General features: G+C 39.9%; 2 protein-coding genes across 2 annotated transcripts; both read right to left on the reverse strand.

Moving 5' to 3' along the window:
- Positions 1-848: 848 nt before the first annotated feature.
- On the reverse strand, positions 849-15855 carry abca3b (ATP-binding cassette, sub-family A (ABC1), member 3b). Its single transcript, XM_072443293.1, has 31 exons — positions 15748-15855; positions 14667-14762; positions 12790-13036; positions 11632-11756; positions 10845-11010; positions 9915-10174; positions 9726-9842; positions 9293-9413; positions 8755-8928; positions 8486-8667; positions 7540-7677; positions 7332-7461; positions 7089-7243; positions 6680-6835; positions 6400-6610; positions 6147-6297; positions 5782-5880; positions 5323-5521; positions 4923-5229; positions 4571-4844; positions 4293-4497; positions 3993-4212; positions 3758-3916; positions 3507-3679; positions 3230-3364; positions 2957-3151; positions 2708-2895; positions 2457-2627; positions 2185-2381; positions 2034-2107; positions 849-1914 (listed from the first exon to the last, which is right to left on the reverse strand). The coding sequence occupies exons 2-31, from the start codon at positions 14718-14720 to the stop codon at positions 1786-1788; spliced, it is 5112 nt and encodes a 1703-aa protein (XP_072299394.1). The 5' UTR covers positions 14721-14762; positions 15748-15855; the 3' UTR covers positions 849-1785.
- A 1475-nt stretch (positions 15856-17330) lies between these two features.
- On the reverse strand, positions 17331-24260 carry ccnf (cyclin F). Its single transcript, XM_072443303.1, has 17 exons — positions 23972-24260; positions 23186-23340; positions 22633-22739; positions 22496-22563; positions 22224-22420; positions 22101-22154; positions 21627-21731; positions 21462-21539; positions 21050-21204; positions 20758-20922; positions 20533-20656; positions 20276-20456; positions 20099-20186; positions 19765-19864; positions 18353-18483; positions 17984-18159; positions 17331-17828 (listed from the first exon to the last, which is right to left on the reverse strand). The coding sequence occupies exons 1-17, from the start codon at positions 23982-23984 to the stop codon at positions 17392-17394; spliced, it is 2334 nt and encodes a 777-aa protein (XP_072299404.1). The 5' UTR covers positions 23985-24260; the 3' UTR covers positions 17331-17391.
- Between the last annotated feature and the right edge of the window lie 90 nt (positions 24261-24350).

Below are 24350 nucleotides of genomic sequence, written 5' to 3' on the forward strand. Positions count from 1 at the left end.
CAGAAAAGTTGCATTTGACGCGGAAAATGCAAGTGATTTTAAAACCATATAAAGTATGTAAATTTGTAATTTTTTTCTTCTGAGCCCACACAGACAAACTCCATTTACATCACCCACCATTTGTCAAAATCTGTCTTATTAAGCAATTCATATTAATAATATTCTCACATATTGATATTAATAACATGCTCACGGGTGTGGCATGCCAGTATGCTGATGAGATGGCATGAATATTGCACAATTGTGCCTTAAACTGATAACTTTGAAATGTTAATTTTGACTAATGAGAGGGTCTGGATGGTCAGTATCTGGTGTGACCACCAACATGACCCCTGAAATAAATGAATATTGGCAGGAACTGGAATGCGCAGTCATGTCATATGCTTATCCAGAGCATCCCAAACATGCTCAATAGGAGTCTATTGCTGTGCCATTCATCCACAACCATCACCTCAGCAGCATGACAATGCTTTTACTAATAATAATAATTGTAATGCATATTGTTAGGATCTGAACACAATTCCCTGAAGCTGAAAACATCCCAGTTCTTGGGTTGATGGGGGTAAATCAGAGTGTCTGGAGGAAACTCAGACACTCTAGAATAACAAAACTTTAGAGTGTATTTTTTGGTCTAACCTTTGGGATATAAGATCCCTGATGGCCATACACATTCTGAATAATATTTTGCATATTGTGTTGTTAGGTCACATAAGATTTGTTCCTTTTGTACAGAAGATGCAAGAGCAAAATGTGTCCAACTGTGTGTTTCTATGGTTAAGGTACAAAAATACATTGGCTCCCGCAGATCAAAGGACGTTCTACCAGTATAATAATAATGAACAAACAAATAACGCACAGAGCATGGTTTAATTAAAAAGAAAGAAATACCATAACAGTTCAATAGTACATTACAGCATTATGCAATAAAAATGGTGTAGATTCCCTTTTGGTAAATAGTGTTAAATATTTAAAAGCAGCGTCAACTCTTATATTCTAATAAAACTGTGGATCTTCTGCATTGCATTTGTTTTCCGTACATACATTGCAACAATACACACACTGAAACATAAATTATGAAATCAAGTAAGCCCCATTCTTTAGGAATGTTAGTGTTCTTTTGTATTAACACATTTCATGAGTCACTGAATTAAGTATGACAGTAGGTAAGGCTATACTCTACTAATGAGCAAATAGGTTTACTATAGCCAATTATTTGTTGGGGATGTAGGTTGTAGGTGTTTTCTAGTTAGAAATGTTAATCTCTTACATTCACATTATGTTGTACAAATGCATAAAACATAGTACAAAAAAAAGACTAGGCAAATTAAAACATGCATTAGCCAGTTTTTAAAGATGGTTTGATATTTTTGCATTTCTATTTACATCTTGAAACGTAATATGTATTAGTAGATAGGTACAAAAAAAGCACATTTTGATAAGGCAACAGTGTGCAATTATTTAACTTATTAATTATAAAATGGAGTGGTTCGTTAGATTGTGGTGATTGGTCATGTGAACAAATATAGCACAAACTCAATTAAGAAATAAAATGATAAATAACAAAAAACTAAACAAGTAAACTCTTCAAGAGCAGAAGTAAAAGTCGTTAAAGTGCAGTTTTTTTTCATAAGTCCCACTGCCTTCAAACATCTTCTATCACACAAATAAAAGTGCCACTAAGACACAACTGTGAATTAAAAAAAAAAAGACATCTTGTGGTTGTGAGCGTCAGTACAGTTCATGAACGCACACAGTACAAAAACATAAAATCAGTGGATGGATTAGTTATTTCCCTCCTTGAGTGCAATGTTGGAACTGTGCAAAGCTAAGAAACACTTGCTCCAATGAGATCTGACTCACACAATAATCTTCAATGCGATATTTCTCTTTGGCTGCTTCTAAAGTGCCAAACACCTGTGGGGGAGCGAGAAAATGTAGTTTAACGTTTGTCCACTAAAGAGAGCCACACCACAGCATATGAGTAAACTTTCACAACACATAAGTACTGTGCAAGCACTGTGTAAATAATATACCTGGGCCCAAGTAAGTGTTTTGTCCATCAGGTGATAATGGACCATTCCCTGATGCTCATCCTTCAGTTCACTTCCTTGATTTAGTAAGTAAAAAAGAGAAATGTTAATGACGATTCTGTCTCTCATAATAACACTGTAACAAGAGTCAAACCTGGAAAGGTGCTTTCAATAAAGTTTTTGAGTAGCAGGAGGTCGGTGTCTTCCAACTCGGCTTCTACATGAACTTTGGCCAATAAGGTGTAGCCACTCCCAAACTTGCTCTTCAGGTGTTGTGGGCTGCCAAGGCACTTGAACTGACCATTGACCATGACAGCCAACCTCGTGCAAAGGGCCTCACACTCCTCCATACTGGGAAGAAATGCAAGAGTTATTGTTGGACGGTATGAACTGTAACAGGCTAAACAGTGCATTTGAATAACGTACCTGTGTGATGTGATGATTACAGCTTTACCAGACTCCCGTGTGCGTGTGACAGCGTCCCAGAGCAACCGTCTGGCAACAGGGTCCATTCCAGTGGAAGGTTCATCCAGAAAGATAACAGGTGGCCCACCAATCAGAGCAATGCCTGCACTTAGCTTCCTCTTGTTCCCCCCACTACATAGAATATTGAACATTTAATGCCAACAGAAAAAATGGATGAATTATTCTATGTAATTAAGCATTATAGCACTGACCTGTAACTACGGACCAGTTTATCAGCATGGGGCTCCAGAAGCAGGGACCTCAACACATTCTCCACGCATCCAGAGACATACTTCTCTGGTATTCCTCTCAGCCGGGAGTACATACTGAGCGTCTCTCTTCCTGTCATGTGGTCCAACACAGCGTCAAACTGGGGACAGTATCCAATGCGCTGCTGAACCTGCAAAGCAAAGATTAGGTTCAAATGTCTATAATTTGAAGGCTTTATAGTCAGCTCTTACCTTCTTAACGTCTCTGAGGATGCTGTATCCGTCAATGTAGGCATCCCCGCAGGTAACGGTCTCGTCACCCGTCAGCATTTTAAACGTTGTAGTCTTGCCAGCTCCATTGAAGCCCAAAAGACCAAAACACTCTCCTTTACCCACAGCCAGTGACAACCTGTCCACTGCAAGAAAATGACCCCCGCTAGAGTAAACCTGAAAGAGTAGGATAAGGTGCAAGTTATTTTTCATTTTCATTTTCAACAAGATGATGTATGTCCAGACAATTTTTACCTTGCTGAGCTCCTGTAATATTAGAGGGCTACCCATCATTGACTCAACAACTGGCTGACATTCTAACACCCTCTTCCTCTCATCAGCCACGTCGCTGTCTTCTGGAAGCAGTGCAGCGTTCACTGATAAAGGATACTATAAAATAAAGGACACAGATAAATATGTGGTACGGACATAACATCTTTACATAAATGGTTACAATATGGCTGAGCTACATGTTGACAGTCAGACAATACAAATATTGCATGGTTGTGAAAATTCTTCTTCTAATATCTACCCGACGGCGCCGCGTGAAGAACGTGGTGATGAGGCGGTGCAGTGTTTTGACGAACTGCAGCTCAATGACAAACAGCAGAAGGACAAAGACCAGGCCCTGCACGGATAAGGCCACGAGGAATTGTCCAATACCAGGCGAAGACATCGAAAAGTAGTTTGTTTGGTAAGTGATGTCTGGACAAAATAACAACTAGTTAGACAAATTTCAAACAATAAAAAAACAAATCATAATACTAATAACAAAATACGAACTCAATTTTTGGCACAAGGTTTGGCAAAAAGGATTAGAGGTACAAAAGGAGATAAATTCATAGTTTTGGTAGAACTGGTTCAAGGACATGCCCAGACAATAGTTAGGAAAGATCAGGAACACTTTGCTGAGTATTTTGGACAAATTCTGCAGCTGCAATTCTGAAAAAGGAGCAGATGAATTAGAATTTAAAAAAAGTATGCGACCAAGACAAAATATGGGTTGAATCTGTCTCACCAGGAATGGTCAAGATGACGACAGTTAAAAACGTGGCAGTCCCAGTGATCACGTTGAAGATGGTGAGTCGAGTGAAAGCAGACGCGGGAGTCGAGAAAAAGAAGCTGAGCAGGTACATCAGCGGCAATATAGCCCAGCCATAAAGCATTAAGATCAACAACACGTCTACGGGGTGGCAGGACACTGTAAATGCCTTGACATCAAAACACTTAAATATGACCTGAGAAAAAAGGTGAAAACATCAGCAGGTAACGTAAATGTAGCCAATATAAAAATGTATTGTGATACAACAATACTGACTAGAATGAGGAGACATGGCAGAAGAAAGTTGATCAGGTCCCACAGTAAAGCCGAAAACCAGAAGTTGGAAAGATACACACCGCTGACCTTCTGGACGTGTTTGGACTTAATGGCTGACTCTGTTACTAGCAGAAGTGCAAAGGTGCTCGACAATGAGGCCATACCATACATTAAGTTAATTGCAATGGCGAAGCTTGTTTGACTTCTGTAATACAAAAAGAGTAGAATTAGTTGCATTGATATTGTAATGGTAGTTTAAATAACAGAGAAAAACATACTCTCTAAGCTCGCTCTTTGCCATTTCTGACATGTTGCGTGGCATTGGGTAGTTGTTAGTTTGGATGGAAGCGTTGGGGCCGGCTACAAGCTTGAACAATGCGTTGTCCAGCATCATCAGGGCAGTGGCAGGAGTGTGGTAACCCTGATTGTTGAAGTAGGCTGTTGCTTCAACAAAATGGCTGGTCTTGCCTTGAAAAGCTGCACCGACAATACACTTCTCATTGAAAGCGCCACCCTCTGCCTTAGCATTGACAAGGACGTAATCAATAAAATCTGGAAATGCAAATTGCAGTGTGTTAAATCTACATAAGGAGAAAATGCATTTCATTACTGAATGTGGGAGCAACATACCAGTGATGTTAACAAGTTCGGCCAGCTGTTCGGGGAACTGGAAGCTGTATGCTTTTGCTAAAGCCACAGCCAAAGGGCCAGATTGTGTGGGCACAGCTACAGGGACTCTGGTAGGCCCATAGTGCCTCAATGCCAGGTTGAGTGTAGGAGAATCCTTGCCTCCAGGTAAAGTCTGAGCCACAGCCAAGGCGATAACAGTAAAAATTAAAGGCACTAGGAACTGAGCCACCATGACTTTCCAGTTCCTAAAGCTGTATAAAGCCCTTTTCAGGAACATTGCATAGAACTGCTGCAGGTGAAGTTTTATCTAGCGGGAACATCAAGATAATGTGTAAATATTAATCCCATATTTTATTAATGACTATTTATTAACAATTGTTCTTTGTCTCCTCTAACTCACCCCAGTGTTGAGCTTGATATTTGAACAGTCCTCTGAGATTAGAGTCCCGCTGTCTGTAAAATCGGTCACATCGGTCATACCACTGATACTACTGGCATCGTCTGAGGTCCAGTCATTGGAACGCCTTTCGTGTTGATACTGGAGCGCTGGCAGCTGAATGGCCTGGATATCCAAGCTCGAGTCCACCAGCTTTCCCACTCTTAACACAGACAAATAATTCAGAATTTTACTACATTTTGTGAGTAATAAAAAAATTATTCCATCGTTCCTCTCATGTCTTATTATAAACAAGAAATAGCAATGGACTTGGAAAATGCATGCGATTTAAAAAAATTATCATAAAGCATGTAAACATCTTAAAACATTACAGATTCTTCTGAGCCCACAGTCACGGTGGAGCTCATGTGTTACTTACAGACAAACAACATTTTTCACACACCCACCATGTGTTTCTCCTACCTAAGAAACACCTCCTCCATAGTGGTCACTGATGCTCCGTAGCTGGCAATACCCAACTCTTCCCTGTTCATTTCCAGCTCAGCAAAGAGCAGCTCAAACCTTTAGAGGAAATGTACGAGATAAACACAGTGAGATATGAAATTGGAGATTACAGCAGGAAGCAAAGTATAAATGTAACCGTAACCTATGCAATAATATATTGATCTGCCGCTATTCCAAACACAATATAAGAAAATGGATAGCAACACCAGAATAGTTTCAAGCACAATTAGAAAAATGCTTTGCCCGTTGCCAGGGCTTGGCTGAGAGCCTGCCTCTCAGAGTGTGTTCGTGCTTAAAAAAGAACAAAGCCCTCAGTGACTCACCTGCTGGTGCTTTCTTTGGGCAGGATGTAAGAAAGCTCGGCCCCGGCGCTGCTCTCTAGAGTGGCATTGGGAACATACATATGCACCAGGCGGGATATCTCAGACACATTACAAAGGGCGTCTTTTACTATCACCATGTGGTAGCCAGCACCTGAGGAACCACACAAAACTCAATCAATCACAAGACATTACAAGCTGCAATGACCAACACTTCATAACGACAGTATAAATGTACTCAAGCTGACTCTCTCACCATATTTATTCTTTAAGAACAACGGGGATCCACAGCACTGCAACTCTCCCCCTGCCATGATAGCAATACGATCTCCAAGCAAATCTGCCTCATCCATGAAGTGTGTGGTGAGTAAGATGGTGCGTCCACGCTTCTCTCCTTGCAGCAGGTCCCATGTGGCACGTCTGGCTGAAGGATCCATTCCTGACGTGGGCTCGTCCAGCATCACCACCTGAGGATTGGGCACAGTTAACACTGGAAGAAACTAAAACTCACTGCACTTGAATACAATCAATCTAACCTTAGAGTCTCCAATAAGAGCGATGCCAATAGATAGTTTTCTTTTCATTCCTCCAGAAAGAGTCTTGGCTCGAGCGTGTTCTTTGTCCTCAAGTTTTAAGATACGAATAATGCGGTCAACTTCTTCTGGAATTTTTTCTTTGGAGTAGCCTTTTAGCTAGCAAAAAAGAACACAATTGTTAGTTGATTTTCAGGATTTATTGTAGAAAAAGATTCAGTTGTAGTCATCTGGACACTGTTTTTGAAAAAAAGAAACTGCTCAGATGAGTTGGATGAGAGTAGAAATGTCTTGTTTTAGTGCAGATGACAGATGACAACTTTTTCTACAATGTAACACTCCTGGACTAATGAGGGATTACACAGACTTCTTTCAGGATTTACATATTAAAAAGAATAGGTGCAATGAGTACCTGTGTATAGAAGAGCAGGTGTTCCTTGACTGTCAGGTCATCAAAGAGGACATCATGTTGGGGGCACAGACCGAGGCTCTGCCGTATCAGGGCCATGTCCTGGCAGATGTCATAACCACTGATATAAGCCCGGCCACTTGTAGGTGGGAATAGTCCTGCAGCACGAATACTTTGCATTAGTGTTTATTGTCCATCATTAAGGCTGCAGGTATGTTGCATTCTTGCTCAGACAAATTAATTCACCTGTTAACATGGACAGTGTTGTGGTCTTTCCAGCTCCATTATGTCCAAGCAATACTGTGATCTGACCTTCGAACATGTTCAGTGTAAGATCCCGCACAGCTTTACGAGTCTTATTGCTCACTTTAAATTCCTGTCGGAAATAAACATTTGCATTGTTTTTAATTCACTGGCGTTAAAAACAATCAGTTTTAATAGTAACGTGGCTCACCTTAACAAGCCGTTTTATTTTGATCCCGGCGACAAGTCCACCAGGCTCTTGTTCAACAAACTCTCCTTTCAGTGCCTTTTCAGAATCCTCCTCTTCCTCCTTCTCATTTAGCATAGGGTTGCCTTTCCAGTATGAAGGCTGTGGAAACAACAGCCAGCAATGTGTAAGAGCAGTTACAAAATGACCATGTTTTTGAAGGCTACTAAACATCTTTTTCCATCTTAAAATAACAGAAGAACACAAGGTAGAGTGCGTTAGCAGGTAATCCACATCCTAGAGGCATTCGTTTTGGCTCACGCTACAGCTAACACTTTTGCTGGTCTGACAACAAGTGTTTTTTCAGTCGTTGTATTCCACTTAATGCCTCCAGTAGTTTTTAGCGACCTCTAGATTAAATCCCCACACTTTCCCTTGTAAGAAAAACTGCAACAACTGCCGCCCATAAAATTAACAAACAAATACAACACAGATAGATGTAGATTCATTACCTCAAAATCTATATGGCATATTTATTATTACTCTCTTACCCGAAATCGTAGTGACCAAGGTAAAATGTACAAATACAAAACACGTTCTGGCATGTTAGGATTCTGTCACTTGTTTAGGGTTCTCCAAATCCTAATTAGAGGTGGACAATATTGACATACATTGAAATATTGTCGTTATTCAGACAATATTATGTTAATCCAATAATGTATTAGTTTAGGTTTAACAGACAAATGTGAAATCTCTGTCAAATGAATCACAAAATTGCTAAAAATAAATAAAAAAAATAGAATCACGTTATGTTGTTTAGTATAAATTGACAGGATTTTCAAATTTGTCATGTCTTCCAAACAACAGTCACAAAATGATCTACATTTTTATATATTGCCCACCTCTAATCCTCATCATCTTTCCCCCCTCTCAAGGCGTTTGATTTCTTTCCGTTTAATGCCGAACTCACCATTAGAAAGAAATATGGAGGTAGAGGCAAGCCATACTCTCCAGGAAACACCGCCTCCACGTAACAAGCCATCAATCCGTACAGCGCCGTGTCCAACAGGAGCATGGCCAACACCTGCGCCATGGAGAAGTCATCATCCACCGTCACGGAATCGAATAAGTTAGACCACTGGATCCCTGTGCCTAAAGAGGAAAATAAACAAGAGTAACGTTCATTTTAGAGTCTCGGAACATTTAAACTACTACTATTTAGTCTGAAGTTAGCCTTACCTTTGCCTTCAAACATGCCAATCAACTGAGCACCCATCGCCATGGCTACATTCGAGATCAGGCAGGAGGAAACCTTCTGGGTGTGGCTCAGTAAATCATAGCGTGGCCATATGAACAAATAAGGCAGATACGTCAGGAAATAGAGGAAGCCCCCCGCTGCTGCTGCTGTATTGGCTGGTTAGAAATATAAGTAATATTAAAAAGGTAATTAGTACTTATGATTTTTTTTTTAAATGGTCTTAAAAAATCAACACCATCCAAATACAGTTTATAATACAGTTTTCTCATTCCTAATTTGGTGCAATTCAAATACCATCTCAATATCATCCATGGGCAAAACTGTTGAGTAATGAGTGCATGTAAGGCAGGAAATCCAAAGAAGAATGTATTTTATGCTTAGGGCATGTCCTCCGCAGTTAAGTTTTACACAGCAGCCCAATATTTACACAGTGTATTTGAATTACGGGTAAGTGAATGGAAATAGAAACTGTAAACTGTTTGCAGGTTAGACTTGTTGTATGAGCACAGCACTACATACCTCTGGAGAAAAAGGCACTGATCAGAAAACCAAAATTAATCGTCGCCGCGGTGAATATCAGCAGGAAAACAAACACCAGGCTGGGGTCACTGTAGGTCAGCACTGCTCCATTTGAGGTCACCTACACAGATTAAAAAAAAAAAAAGTGGTAAATTTAGTTAAGCTGTAAAATAAATATAGATTTCCTAAATTGCAGAAGAGTAATTCCATTTCTGACAAACGCATAAGCTGTAAAATAAACCGTTGTATTTGGAAAACGCATTGTTTATGATTGATTGTTATTATTGTGTATTAATTGATTTTTATTTATATGAAAACTAAAACCTGTTCATTAGCTTCTGAGTTATTGTAGCTTAAACTGGGCTGGACAAATTCTACACTGACCCCTACAAAGGAGAAACTAAAGTTGTATGTATAAAACTACATTACGTACCCGGATACAAAGCAGTATGGTGACCAAAAGAACAGAAATCGAGAAGAACAGGAAAAACATGAGGAACCAGGCACTCCAGTGAAGCCAGTTGCTGAGACCCATCATCCTCATGTACTCCTAAAAGGAACGGCGCAAAATCATGAGCGGAGAGTTTCAAGCTTATTTAAATAGAACATGATAAAAACACACTTTGAGCTTTCGTTCCTTCTCCTGAACGACAAATCGTACAAGGTTGACGGCGGAGTAGGTGAAGCTGAGGACTAGAAGTAAGGGCAGCTGGTTCTGAATGACCAGGATGTAGACATCATATATAAAGGGAGGAAAGGGAAATCTCGACATGATGACTCTGGTCTTCTGCAGCAGAGTGTTAGAAGTTGCTCCACTGTGAGAGCGCATGATGGCTCGATCCACAGCATGCTGCACGGCCAGATAGCCCTCTCTGTAATAGCCTAAAACACAGAAAAACACGTTATAATATATTTTATTTATTTGGAGGTGGGTAACTGAAATTTAGTTTGACGTTGTTTTGAAGATATTCAATTATAACCATACAAACAGAGCTGAGTAAAAAAAAAGTTATGTTGTAACTTTTGAATAAGTATAAAAAGATGATAACGTTTGTCATTCATTTTACTGACATTTCACAGTTGTCTGATGATTAAACCTCAACTAATATGTTCAAAGACACGTTTTAACACATTTCTGTTTTGACATTGACATAATATCATTGGACTATTTTTATTGGGATACTCGGGAGGGCTTTTCTGAACAATCAAAGTTGCTCTGCATAAATGGTAAGAAGGCCAAACAGTCCAACAATAGACCACTAGGTAATACAACATTTACACAGGAAACAATTGGACAACAATTTGGAGCACATAAATATATTAGTAGTATAAAAGTAGTCATGTATTTTTATCTGATGTATAGATTTCAAGTAAAGCTCCTGAATAAATGGCACTACGTCACTGATAGCTACAGTACATACTACAAGCCCATCTCCTAAAAGAATCCGTCTTACATTTATCGCAGCCATCTTTTTTAAGTTTTGGTCTCTTCTGGCTAATGATCATATTATATTTTGTCATCGCCACCACAGCAGACGAAGCACAAGCTCACCGGGTGTGCCCCCCATCTGAGAATACTGTTCTCGGGGGCCAGGCAGCTGAAACAGAGGGAAGAGGCTGCGCGTGTGCCAGTCCAGGTCACTGTTGGGGTTGAACTCCATTTGTTCTGTCGCTGGTGCGAAGCGAGGCGTGTAGCTGAATCTCAGGCTGTAGTTCACCTGTTGTTGAAGAGAGAAGACAACAAAATATCAAGCTTATTGTTTGTTAAAATGACAGTAGTTACAAAGTTATAGAATGCAAGTGATAGATTGGAAAATAGAGCTGTCAAAAAAGCTAAAATCATGTCTACAGTTGTTATTATTTATGCAATTGAACTCATTTGAAAACAGGGGGGGACAGTGCTTTTTCACATTGCTTTTACTTTTTATTGTTCTTGAAATATAATTAGTTTTTTATGTTGCTGCCTTTTAGCACTAAATGTTGGTTTTAAATTCCTATTATGTGCAGCACTTTGGAAGCTTCCTTGTTTATAAAATGTGCTGTACATATAAAGTTGGATTAGATTAAATAGCACATTACAACACACAGCAAGTAGGGAAAACTAAAAACATGCTAAATAAAATAAGACTTAATAGAATTGTATGGAGTTTAGGAATAGATGAATTAAAAAATAATCTAGAACAGAGGGTTTGCAGCGACCATACGAGTTACGGGTGAATTGTTATCTTTTGTTGCAACAGGATTGTGGCTAAACCGGTGTCGCAAGAACTGGGCAAAGGAGAACCATACAGTGTACTTGCACATTCCTTCGTTCACTGTTGCCAAATCCAAGCATGTACCTTAAGGGGGAGGGGCTCGTCATTGAGGAACGGGTGGTGGAATACGACAGCAGCCAGTATCATGTGAGACAGTGGGTCATGTCGGACAAACTCCTCAAATTGCTCTTCTGTATCAAAGCCACGAACTAAAAAGAGAACAAAAACAAATGTACAAGTTATACATTTAAAGTGATGTTTTGCATATAGAACCACTTGGAGAATGTAGACCTCTGCACTGGCCCAATACTGCATTTGTTTAATTATATTGTATACTCTGTCTGTTCTCTCAAACTGACATATTTCCTCCTAAATGTACGTACAATGTTAACGACATTTAGAAAAAAATAAAACTCAAGAAACTAAAAAATAACTCTTTTCAAAACAAAAGCAGTTAATGACACATTTGCCAAAAGTGTCAGACTATAGTTTGGCAACAAGCAATGCAACAAAACAGAGATGACAAACTATCAACCATAGACAATTACTGAAATAGACAGCCTTTTACCCTTTGCAAAAAACAAAACAAACATTTTCTTGTGGAAACAGAGAACAATAAAATGTACTTCTTACTCCACAAGACAGTGATTTTTTACTTTCTTTGAGTGTCGGCACACTTTTGTTGTCGCGGCACATAATATTCTGACAAACCTCTGACGAGATGGGACATGTAATGGTTTCTTTGGATGTTTTTTGTTTTATTTTTCTTCTTTTGTTCTCTCTCGATGTTGTGTTCTGGGTTTTATGTATTTTTATATTTAACAATGAATAAATGCCGTCGCACACCATCTACTGAAACATTAACATAGAGACCGTTATCAAATGAGAAAAAAACAAAGTGTAAATAATGTCTGTGTCACTATGTCCGGCTCTAAGGATTTTGCAACAGTGGTAGACTTTGTGCTTTTTCAGGTTCAGAAGTTTACTCAAAAATTCCCATTGATCTTGTGTGAATTTGTTCATTCTGAAGGTACAACTGGCAATCCATTCAAGCCACAATAGTGATCCCCAGCACAATGCATACAAATCAAAGCTACAGGATAAACCAAACCTTCCCAGAAACCCAAAATACCCTCCTTTAAAACCACATATGACCATCATCCCGTAATTGTCGCTGTTGGGCTACTAATTTCAAAAGGCCTATTAACTAGTCTATAATATATTTTTCCAGCTCTGCGTTACCTGATAGGAGTTTCAGGTTGGCGCTCACGTCGTCAGCCACCTTCCGCACCACGCTGGAGTTGTGGGGAACGTAGGCCAGCTGCATGAAATGTAGCACGGTATGGGGCAAACTGTCCACTTGAAAAGGCTTATAACCTGTGGCATTTGGGAAGGTCGAGCTCGGCACCCGCTCCCGCAGGCCGATGAGTATCCCCGAAAAGAGCAGTGGAAGGAGTATCTCGATCAAAGTCACTAGGATTTTACGTTTCTGAATGAAAAAAAAAACGAACAAAAAATGATTAATTACATTGTGTTGATTTATATATATATATATATATATATACACGTATAGGCCGGACAGACAAGTGTATGAAGGACGGGACAAGGTAGATAATAAAGATAGGAGAGTGCAACTTCATGTAGTTAGGATTATATATTATAAAACCTAAAAAAAAAAAAGATTAATTATATTGTGTTGATTTATATACGTATAGGCCAGACAGACAAGTGTTTGATAAAAAAATAAAAGCGCAACTTCTTGTAGTTAAGGTTATAAAAATAAAAAATAAACATACCCAGCTAGTATCGATACTACATACTATTTGAACGAGTATATAGAATACTAAAAATCAAATTAAAAAAAAAAACATTGTAACATTTCCTGAATATTTTTAGAATTTGTAAAAGACCACATGTAACATTTAAGTGTTTTTTATTATAATTGTAGAGGCAAAATTGTTATCCAAATATCAGAGCTTTGAAATTGTGCTTGAAAGTTTAGTGTCGTGAAAAAAAAACAGTAGAGAACTTTTTAAAGCAGTAAAAGTAAATATGGCAACGCAGTACAAGAGTGGTTGTTGTACAAAATGATAAAGACAATATCAAGACAGTCAATTTTAAAAGCTTTACCGATATCCATAATCCTTTGTCTTGCTTTAAATCAAATTGAGTGAAAAACGATTTATTTGGTTTTGATCCTTTGCTAAATCTACGTGACACACAATCAATGATCCACGTCTGTATTTCCTAGAAATGATTAACGACAAGACTTCAATTATTGGAAAAGGAAATGTAAACAGTTTTATTCACAAGTCAAGAAAAATTAAAAAAAAAAAACAGCAAATTGCAACTCGTTTTCAACCAATAACAAAAGATATTTGCATTGGTTTTCGTGGCCTTTCATATCAGCCTGCCCACACAAGCAAGGGCAAAAGAGAATGATGCAAGAAAGTCACTCACACCATGATAAGGTCACTGGAATAACCTCAGTATCTCGTCGTGACACTGCTAACACAAAGTCGACTATAGACTCTATGGAAGATATCCAAAAATTTAAACTAAATAAACTCTCAAAAACCTTTGAATTAGAGACCAAATCATGGCTTTAAAGTTTTATACAGGCCTTCATTTGATCAGTTTATATTTTACTATTATTAGTCTTTTTTTGCACAACATCGCCAAAGCAATTTCCTAGTTTGTGAATTTATCCACTTACAACATAAACAATTTCTGATTAGTCTTCATTTTGTCTTCTTATTTTGTCTTCTTATTTTTCTTACCCAAGTTGTGATACACATCAAACGTTGAACTCCGACACCACAAACCGTACTTTAACGTTGGTTTATAATAACAATAAGCATCTGTGAGATGTGTTGATGACAGCGTTACTAGAAACATGCCATATCCAAGGGGCTGGACAACATCTTCAGAGTAAAGAACAAAGAAACTTCACGACGAGTTTCTCAGTCAACAATATTACAGCTTGTTATTCCAAGCTGTAATATTTATGATGTCACCTCAGTTGTACTCGTTACACATAACAAATATTGCCGATACTAAACAAAACAAAACATACAGACATTTCACAGTGCGTACGATGTCAAAAGCGGGAAACTTACCTGCTGAAGATAATTTTTCCACACCAGTAGCCGGAGTTGTCTGATGATCGCCATTTTCACTCATACAAAGGGTCCAGAAATGAGGAAGATGAGAAGCTGAAAACATTAAAAAACCAAATGCATGAATTCCACTTTTTAGTGCTGCTGTAGTTGATTTTGGTTTTCATTTACCATAATATGAAAAACGAGAAGTGAAATGTTTTTGCTGTTGTAAGCATAATGGGGATTTTAAACGTAAAAAAAAGCCTATCATGTGGTTTCAAATGCAAAGAAGAGACTCAAAGTGACTTGTCAATAAGCAAAATGGTGGCCACATAAAAAGTAGTTTAGCCAAATGAAAAATATTTCTATCCTCCTTATGGTATTTTATTTAAAGGAAAACTTCTAAATAAGTGCTACGGAGAAGAAGAACAATCACATATGTGAAAAAATATAGAAGTATAGAGGCCAGGTTTGAATGTCTTGTTGTTACACATTAGATACTAACGCTACGAAGGGGATTTTTTGATATTTTCTTTAGTATTTGAGTAAACTAGGTTTTACAGAAAAATGGCATACACAAAAAACAACAACAAATCTTTATGTACAAAAGGCAAACTTTAAAGTCTAGTTAAGAACAAGATTGTTTTGTGGCCCCTTTAATGGCTGATATTAGTATGAGAAAACAGCTTTTTAAAGTACAATGTCCCGTATAAACAAATCTATGGATGAAAGTTGATAAAGTGAAATAATAAAAACATTTTCAGGTGCAGATTGGACAATACTGTCGTTTCAAGCCTAAATCGTAGCAACATAACACAAACAAACCCACATAAAATTGCCTTTGGAGTGTAAGCCTTATGACAGTAACAAAATAGGGAAGAGGGCTTAAAACACAAGGTAACATTCTCTTGTAAACACCTTTCTATTGGGCCAAACCATGCAAGTTACATTCTGATTGGACAATGCATCTGTTATTCAATCCATGTGAACTCGAAGGAGATTAGGTGCATTTATTTATATATATATTTTTCTGTAAAAGGCGTATACTGTGGCAAGTCCCTATTAAATGTGATTTAGTCTGCATTAGCAATACACTCACCTTTGTAAGAAAGCAGGTTCCAACATGGACTTTTCACCAGCTGCGCTCACCTCTTCTTCCTGTTGGGGGTATAAAAAAGAACCCGAAAAACAATTCCTTCTTTAGTCTGTCCTTGGCAACTAAAGCATCTAAGTGACGATGCTCTTACAGGCTTTTGTCGGGGAGGCTTGGCTAGTTTTGGACGCGTTCAAGCCGATCCCAGTGCTCTCCTGTCGTTAGCTGCATGTTAGCGCCGCGGCCGCGGTGACATTGCAGGAGCAGGAAAACGAGCCCGATCTTCAGCAAATGCGGCGAAGACCGTCAACAATGCGCGTCACGTGATCCAGGAGGCGGTCACGTGATCCAAACATCACCCCGACATTTCGGAGCGGTGGGTCAGGAGCGTGGATCCATTATATTGTCGGGTCAACGTTTAAACAGTAATATATATTAAAAACGTTAGGGTATTTTTTGTTTTTTTTTATTTGTAGGAAAGCACATATTTACAAAAGACGAAAGGCTGAACAAGCAAACCTTAACAAACAAACAAACCTTCCCTTGTTAAAAAGATGACAATTAAATGCATGCAAGTGAAAATGATGAACCTGTATGCATCCTTACATAGATTATTTATGTACACAGATGAGTCAATAAAAACGGTTTAACTTTGAATTAAAGGTTGAATGGACGATTTTTTTGGCCCAAATATGAGTCTTATTTCCTCGTGGCGTGGACTGCCGATTAGTCCTGCCCACCTGCAGCCGCGTGCGGCTCGTCCCACATTTCCGCGTGTCAAAGTGCATTGATCTATCATAATATAGTTCCCTCAGTGTACGGGGCAAAACGAAGACGGAGAAAGACTGTTCGAGCTGACTCAGAAGTAGACGGAAATCTACAGGAGACGAGAGATGTGATGTGATCCGTCGCGCTAATAAACAAACGCACGTGTGTTGCATCAGTCTGCACCGCATGCGCACTTCCGCCTGCGTTCTCAAATCGCTGAAAAATCGTCCATTGCACCTTTAAGCTTGATGAATTTATAAATTTGTGGTTTGGACCATTAAAACTTAAATTAGTGTTGTTTGTTCGTTATTCGCCCTCAGAGGCAACTGTTGTGATTTTGGGCGTTACAAAAATAAATTGAATTGAAATATCAGTTGCACAAGTAGAGAAGTGTTACAAAGTTTTTTTTAGGTTTCATAATAGTCATACCATTTGCAAGCACTGGCTCCAGTATGCACACTGAAGTGTAAAAGAACCGATTTGTTTAACCCCCAAGGCCACTTCATAACATTGCATTTAAAGAAGAACGTTACGGTACCTTTAGTAAAAAATAAAACATGAACAGCAAAGTAACTTTTTCATTCAGACTAGTTGTACAAACATCAGTGCATTAGAAACTGAGCAACAGCACATGTGTAAAGATTGGTCCTGAGGAGAACTTTCACTTCCTGTGGCTTCAGAGCTAACCAATTCATTGGTTTTATTGTTACGGCTAATATGAGGTATACTTTGCTGGTAAACATAACATACTCTATATGTTGTCTTGAAAGGTTTTATGGACAATAATTAACTTGTGTAGACCAAAAGCAAGTGCTTCAACACAACCAACCAGGCCATCTGCAATGAGATGCATCATGTGTATCCCACTCATAACCACTTTTCCTATAAACTGAGAAACCCAACACCATCGCAGTCGTCATCCGTTTGCTCCACCTCACCTCCACTGTGAGCAGCATTATTTTTTCTTTTAACTTGTTTGCTAGAAGTGCCTCTGGGCTGCTGCATGGGCACCAAAAGACGAAAGCCAGGCTGGGCATTGGCTCTCACCTCTGCATTGGCACAGGTTGAGCCCAAATTAGAGGTAAAGTTTTTGAATGTGCAGGGGATGAGGGACGAGGAGGAGCATGATGAAGATGGGCTCACACTTGAATATCCCGAACTGTGTACATTAGTACATGAGGTAATGCACGGTGGGCCGGTCTCAACAAGCTCCTGGTCAGTCTCACAGATGCTGTCCTCATCACTGGACATGGCACGACAGTGCAGCCGTCTGCTGTCCTCATCACTCACAGGGTGCAGTTGGAGAGAAATCATTGATGCTGTTGAATAAAATATATTTACCAATTAGAAATTTAGTTCGACATACCCATTATTAAACATTTCAGTCATGAACACAATGTCCAGATGCATTTTTTAAGCATGTGATGGTGCTTTAACAGAGATTGTACAATGAGACACCATTATTGTCACTCACATTCAGCATCTTTCTCTCCCTCACTCTCCTCCTGATCCCCCTCATATCCAGAACAGGAAGTGTCTAAGCTCCAGTCCAAAATGTCTCCCAGCAGTGTTTCTTCCTGGTTAGACAGTTCAGCTGTGGGCGTAGCCATGAAACTGCCTCTGTTTGTGTGCACTCCATCATCACGCCTCCTGGAAATTGGCAGGGATGAGTCAGACAAGGACCAAAGAGATTGCAATACAACTACAATATGAGTCATTGTACAAAAGTAATACTGAAGAGCAAATACTGCCCTTTTATGAGCTAGTATAATTCACACTTTTTGATGGCTGAAAGACAATAACACTTTGCAATCTTTTCCTCTTCGAGCCATATTATGTGTACCTTTTGCTGGTGCTGGATGGTGAGGCCAGGAAGGTGCAACCCTCGGCAGTGGCTGTGGGGCTGAGTGGTTCCTCCTGTGGCTTCTCTTCAGGGACCTCCAACATCTGACACAGCTCTTTATAATCAATAACCTTCACACACACACACACAAAAAAAAAAAAAAAACATTTAAAAAGGAGGCATATTATGTAATAATGGTTTCATATCATCATTAACCAACTCAACTATTTAAATTATCTTTATTGTCCTGCATCTGTGGTTCTTATGCGCTGAAAATCCCCATTTGTCTTTAATTGTACAGTTTGAGGTTCTATTTGTTTCTTCTCCCTTGGTCACATCCTCCGCCAACTCAACCTGGACTTTCACTGCTACGCTGACGACACCCAGATATACCTCACCACCAAATCCACCCAAAACCCTCCCCTCAGCCACATTGAAACCTGCATCTCTACAATAAAATCATGGCTCACTCTCAACTTCCTCAAACTGAACAGTGACAAAACAGAGCTCCTCCTCATTGGCACCAAATCCACTCTCAATAAAACTGGTCCCTTTTCACTCAGCATCGACACCTCGACCATCACCCCCTCTACCCTGGTACGCAATCTCGGTGTCATCATGGACCCCACCCTCTCCTTCACTCCCCATGTCAGCCACATTGTCAAGACCTCATACTTCCACCTCCGCCGCATCGCCAAAATCCGACACCCTCACCCTCCCCGCTGCTGAATCCCTCATCCATGCCTTCATCTCCTCCCGCCTTGACTACTGCAACTCCCTCCTCACTGGCATCTCCTCCCATTCCCTCCACAGACTCCAAATGGTCCAAAACTCCGCTGCCCGCCTCCTCACCCACACCCGGTCCCGTGATCACATCACTCCCGTTCTCCGCTCTCTCCACTGGCTCCCCATCAAGCAGCGCATAAACTTTAAAATACTCCTCCTCACCTTCAAAGCTCTTCACCACCTTGCCCCCCCCTACCTGTCTGACCTCCTCATCCCCCACCGCCCCACCCGAGCTCTCCGATCCTCCTCCTCTCTCACCCTGACTGCACCAACATCCCGACTCAAAACTTTTGGCGACAGAGCATTCTCCCGAACAGCACCCCGACTCTGGAACTCCCTCCCCCAACCTGTCCGCCACTCTCCCTCACTCACAACATTCAAATCCCGCCTCAAAACATACCTCTTCACCCAAGCCTATGACCTCCCCTACCCCTAGCCTCCTCTACCCCATTGCCTACACTTCTACCCCCTGTTACATCCCCATCTTTTTCTCTCTACCTCTTCTGTCTTGTTCATTTTATCTGTATATTAATGTGTTCTGTACGTGTTGTCCCCCCTGTCTGTAAATACCCCCCCCTTTTTTATTATGTTCAGCGTCTTTGGGTCACTGAAAAGCGCCAAAGTACCTTTTCTTTGCTGATACATTGGTAGACTTCATCTTCAAAGCGTTGCTTCACACCAGTAAGAGACACGTGTCTGTAATCTTTAGGAACATCCTGATTGAAACTGTAGAAAGATTAAGGACAAATTACCACAAATAGGTCACAAATCAAAAGAATTTCAGTAAGTCAGTCTTTTTTAATTAATATATTAAAACTAAAACAGACATAAAAACACCCAAATGTAAATTTAAATGAAAGAAAATTATTTCAGCAAGGAGGCAGACAGCTTTTGTGAGTAACTGAATAAAGACATGTTTGACTGGCAGCATAATCACAACACCAACAAAGTAAGCCTTACCATTTGACATAAAGCAGCAAACAAAGTTGAACGAGGTCGTCTTTGGAAAAGCCTGTGTAGTCAACCAACTGCCAGGGCCAGATAGGAGCTGAGGAGAAACAGAAATAGTTGGTTATAGCAGAGTTAATAGTGGTCATCAGATGTTCCGTGTTAAAATGCTTTGTAAAAGATGGTTACCATAGTAATGTAGTGCGCGAGTCAGCAGCAGCGCAGCACAGGCCAGTTTGGCAGCTGGAGGAGTGGCGAGTGCAGAGTAGAGCAGAGACAGTTCACAGATGTAGCTGAAGAGATGTGTGGACCTCCTCTCCATAGGCAGCAGGGACAGCAGAACCTCTCCATAGTCCAGAAGCGTGGGGCTCTAAGAGCGCCACATAATGGTTAGTGTACAGCTAAATAAGAATTGCTTTAATGTACGTGAATATTGTGCTACTTACGCGTATTTTGCCTTGCAGCACAGAAACAACTTCTCCCATCATCCGAACTAGGTCCTCATATTTGTATGTGTTGTCTGTAAGCCAGACAGCTTCACGAATAGTTAAAATTTCTTTACTAACATATCTGTAACAAGGATAAAAGGAAATTAGAAAAATTAAAATTTTAAATTAAAAATTACAAATGCATGTACCGGTAATGCGTTTTATACACACAATTCTAGTTACCTTGTACAAACTACCATGCAGGCTATTCCCAATAACTGAAGACAAGCTTTGGGAACAGGGCGCCGGGTCAGATATCGGTCCACACAGCCCACTGTCACGTGCAATGTCAGGCTGGAGAAGTCCTTCATTGTAGTTACTTCCACCAGCCAGTCCACCAGTATGTACCTGAATAATTTAGAAGGGTAATGGGTAAATGGGAGAAAATATATTCCAAAACCAAACAAAAAGAATATGAACGCCTTTGTTTGGTTTATTAAGAATCACCATTACGGCTGTTAAATAAGTACCCTACCTCATGCTGTCCTTGATGCTTCTTTTCAGGATGTCTGGAGTATCAGGGCTGGCTGATGTGTTGGACAAACTAAAAAGCTGAGCCACTAAATCAGCGCAGGCTTTTGTTTCTAGACCCAGCGGATTTCCAACACTGCACAATTTGGCCAGGGTTAACTAAAAGATAAAAACATAAAAACAATTTTAATTGGAGACACAGAAACACGTTTTATCTGGTGAGTAATTTCTGACTAACAGCTTGCAGATTGGACAAGCCTTCAACTAGTAATCAAATATTTCCAACTGTCAAGCTCTTCTGACACCAGGCAATTAGCCACTGAATTGCTACAAATATAAAACATGGCTAGTATGTTGCACAAGACAAATTGTCTCTTTATGTCATTTTGTAAATAAATAAATGTAATGTAGTTTACCTGTGCCTGCCAGCATCCTTTGGCAGCATAATCCCTGAGAGTACGTACACACTGTAGATACCTTCCAGGATCACTGCTCTATATTTAAAAAAAAAAACAGAAAAAATTTCATTGATTTACGATTTAATATTGTACACTCCACTGTATGTAAAGTCTTAAACTCACAGATGTTTTCCGATTGATTTCCCATAAGGAGTATGAACTCTGAAGACATCCAGCCAGGGAAGACTGCGTTAACATGGCCATAGCTTCACAGAGCTTTTCATCCTCCTTTAAAAAACAAAACATACTGGTCAGGATGTCAATTGAAACCATGTCTGACCAATGTCCAAACAGATGCAAATAAGCCAGGTGAAACCGTATGGAAGGGACCAGCTCTTAATAATAAATAACAAAGCACAGAATGTGAGTGAGTAAAGGCCACCGAGAGTGGAGCGAAGAGGTTACCTAGCAATATTGGACCACATGTGTCAAGCTAAGAATCTAGTCTTAGTTAAATAGTATGTTGACGAAATGTTCAATTATAGGGATGGTATAATGGCAAGATCACATCGTATTTATGTATTCGATTAGCTGTGCTGCTGTCAATATAAACAAGATACAAAACATTCCACAAACCTCAAGTTTAAATACACTTACTTCAAAAAATTGCAGAACTCGAGCCAGACAGTGCAATAAGGGTCCCCTATTGTCCTAAAATAAATAATAATCGTGAGAAAATAGAAGACAATATAAACTTCAAAATCAGAAAAACAAATTTACCATGTTTTTGTCACACTCATTCTTCAGATGATCAAATACTACAGCTTTGCAACAACTGCCACTGGGAGACCAAGGAGGACGGATGAACAGCCAAATAAACGGATCAGCGCTCGGAGCACGCAAGCCCTCAGCGAGACTGAAGTAGTGGGAAGCCTTTCGGCCACAAACATCAGCTCTCCCCTCATCACTTAATAATGCTAACAGAAAAAGGTATACAATTAGATATTTTTTCATACGGTTGAAAGGATATTATTAAGTGCATTTGAACTTACGTCCTTCGTTATATAAATAGGCAATTCCTAGTTTGACAGCAGCTTCAAAATTTCCCTTTTCAGCAGCACTGCATAACAACACTAAAGTTATACATCATGACTCCAACAATTGTACATCTCAGGACACATTTTCTTACCTTTCAAAAAGCCATAATGTTGTAGGAATAGGCCAGGTATCTTTAAAACTGATCCTGGCCCATACACTGGAATGGTTGTCAACAATATCTCGAAGCTGAGAGTGAACCTTAAAAACAAAATTCAAAAGCATTGCAGATTAGTGTAAATCTGGAGGGGACATGGGCACACACAATCTGGAGGGGACATGGGCACACACAATCTGGAGGGGACATGGGCACACACAATCGGGAGGAGACATGGGCACACACAATCGGGAGGAGACATGGGCACACACAATCGGGAGGAGACATGGGCACACACAATCTGGAGGGGACATGGGCACACACAATCTGGAGGGGACATGGGCACACACAATCGGGAGGAGACATGGGCACACACAATCGGGAGGAGACATGGGCACACACAATCGAGAGGAGACATGGGCACACACAATCGGGAGGAGACATGGGCACACACAATCGGGAGGAGACATGGGCACACACAATCGGGAGGAGACATGGGCACACTTGGACAATATTAAGGAGAGTTAATGTGTAGTAAGAGTTCACTTACTGCTCTGACAGAAAGCAGGTCTTCAGCAGAGAGGCACTGAAGCACACAGAGCAAAACCTCCTCAGGAAGAGACAGCAACGTTAGAGTTGGGGTCCGCTTATGCACCCGCTTCCGACTCGGGACAGAATAACATTTTGAGCAATGGCAATGAGGCACTGCAAGTAAAAGTAAATACAACACGTTAGCATCACTGTTGCTTTGCCATCAGAGGTACACAAGAAACCCAATTAAAAGCATTTCACGTGTTAGTGAAGAATTCACAAACTAAATATCACATGTTTGCAATATAAACGTTGATTTTTTTAATTCAGTAAAAGCTCAGCATGCTTACAATCTATCCTTCCTCCTTAGTAGGAACAAACTATTTAGGTCTTAAGAATTATTCCTAAAACAAATAGTATTATGTTCTGTTGCGTAACAAATTACCGTGTCAAACAATATAAACCTTAGATAATAGTGTAATAGAAAGAAAATGATTTTTTGGGGTGTAAAAACTCAGACCGTGTGAGCGCCCAAATTTCCCTCCCATTCAAACACTGACGTGCGGTGAGGTTTAAATAATAGAACATTGCTAATTTAAGGGTCACAAACATAATTAGACATTGCATCGATAAGATAATTTGATCATGTTTTAGTGGACCGCTTTGATGAGCAATGTTAGTAATACCTCTAGCTAAGATTGCTATCATACTTTCAAATAATAAAGCATTACAGAGGACATACATCGTTTTCATAATGACACTGTTGACTTAAAACGATTTACAAAGGTGTAATAGATTTACTTACCGCCTCCTTTCATCTCAAACTCAAAGTATTATATATATCCCCGATGACAAGTGATACAGCAATTTCACGATTTACGAAAAAAGCGATTTGCCGATCACTCAATCAGAAAGGTTTAACCCAAATCGGGCAGAACAAAACGCAGCGAAAATGTAAAGCATATACATATATATACATATATATAAACGTAGCTAGAATCCTGACGAACGCCGCAGTGCTATTTAATGTTAGAAAGCTCCTTTCCTGAATTCAAATTGGAGCACGCGTCCTTGGTTTGTTAGACCCGCCCCAAAGCCCCCCGTAGCACCACCCGCGCTCACTGTTTAAACACCAGCCGCGATCTGATTGGCCCAAAACAGCTACGCCTTCTCGCATCTTCACA

Source organism: Eucyclogobius newberryi, unplaced genomic scaffold (genome assembly GCF_026437365.1).
Source record: "Eucyclogobius newberryi isolate DKJ021-1_F unplaced genomic scaffold, fEucNew1.0.hap1 SCAF_13, whole genome shotgun sequence".
In the NCBI taxonomy this organism is placed as follows: Eukaryota; Metazoa; Chordata; class Actinopteri; order Gobiiformes; family Gobiidae; genus Eucyclogobius; species Eucyclogobius newberryi.

Excerpts from the sequence above, each read along its gene's own strand:
- ccnf (XM_072443303.1), bottom strand. Across the intron at positions 21,732-22,100 it reads GAGTTCTGCAATTTTTTGAA|GAGGATGAAAAGCTCTGTGA; the intron begins GTAAGTGTATTT and ends TGTTTTTTAAAG. Across the intron at positions 20,187-20,275 it reads TCGCGCACTACATTACTATG|CTCCTATCTGGCCCTGGCAG; the intron begins GTAACCATCTTT and ends GTTTCTCCTCAG.
- abca3b (XM_072443293.1), bottom strand. The coding sequence starts at position 14,720 with ATGGCGATCATCAGACAACTCCGGCTACTGGTGTGGAAAAATTATCTT. Across the intron at positions 11,011-11,631 it reads ACGAGCCCCTCCCCCTTAAG|GTGAACTACAGCCTGAGATT; the intron begins GTACATGCTTGG and ends CTTCAACAACAG. Across the intron at positions 6,298-6,399 it reads GTTCTTAAAGAATAAATATG|GTGCTGGCTACCACATGGTG; the intron begins GTGAGAGAGTCA and ends GTGGTTCCTCAG.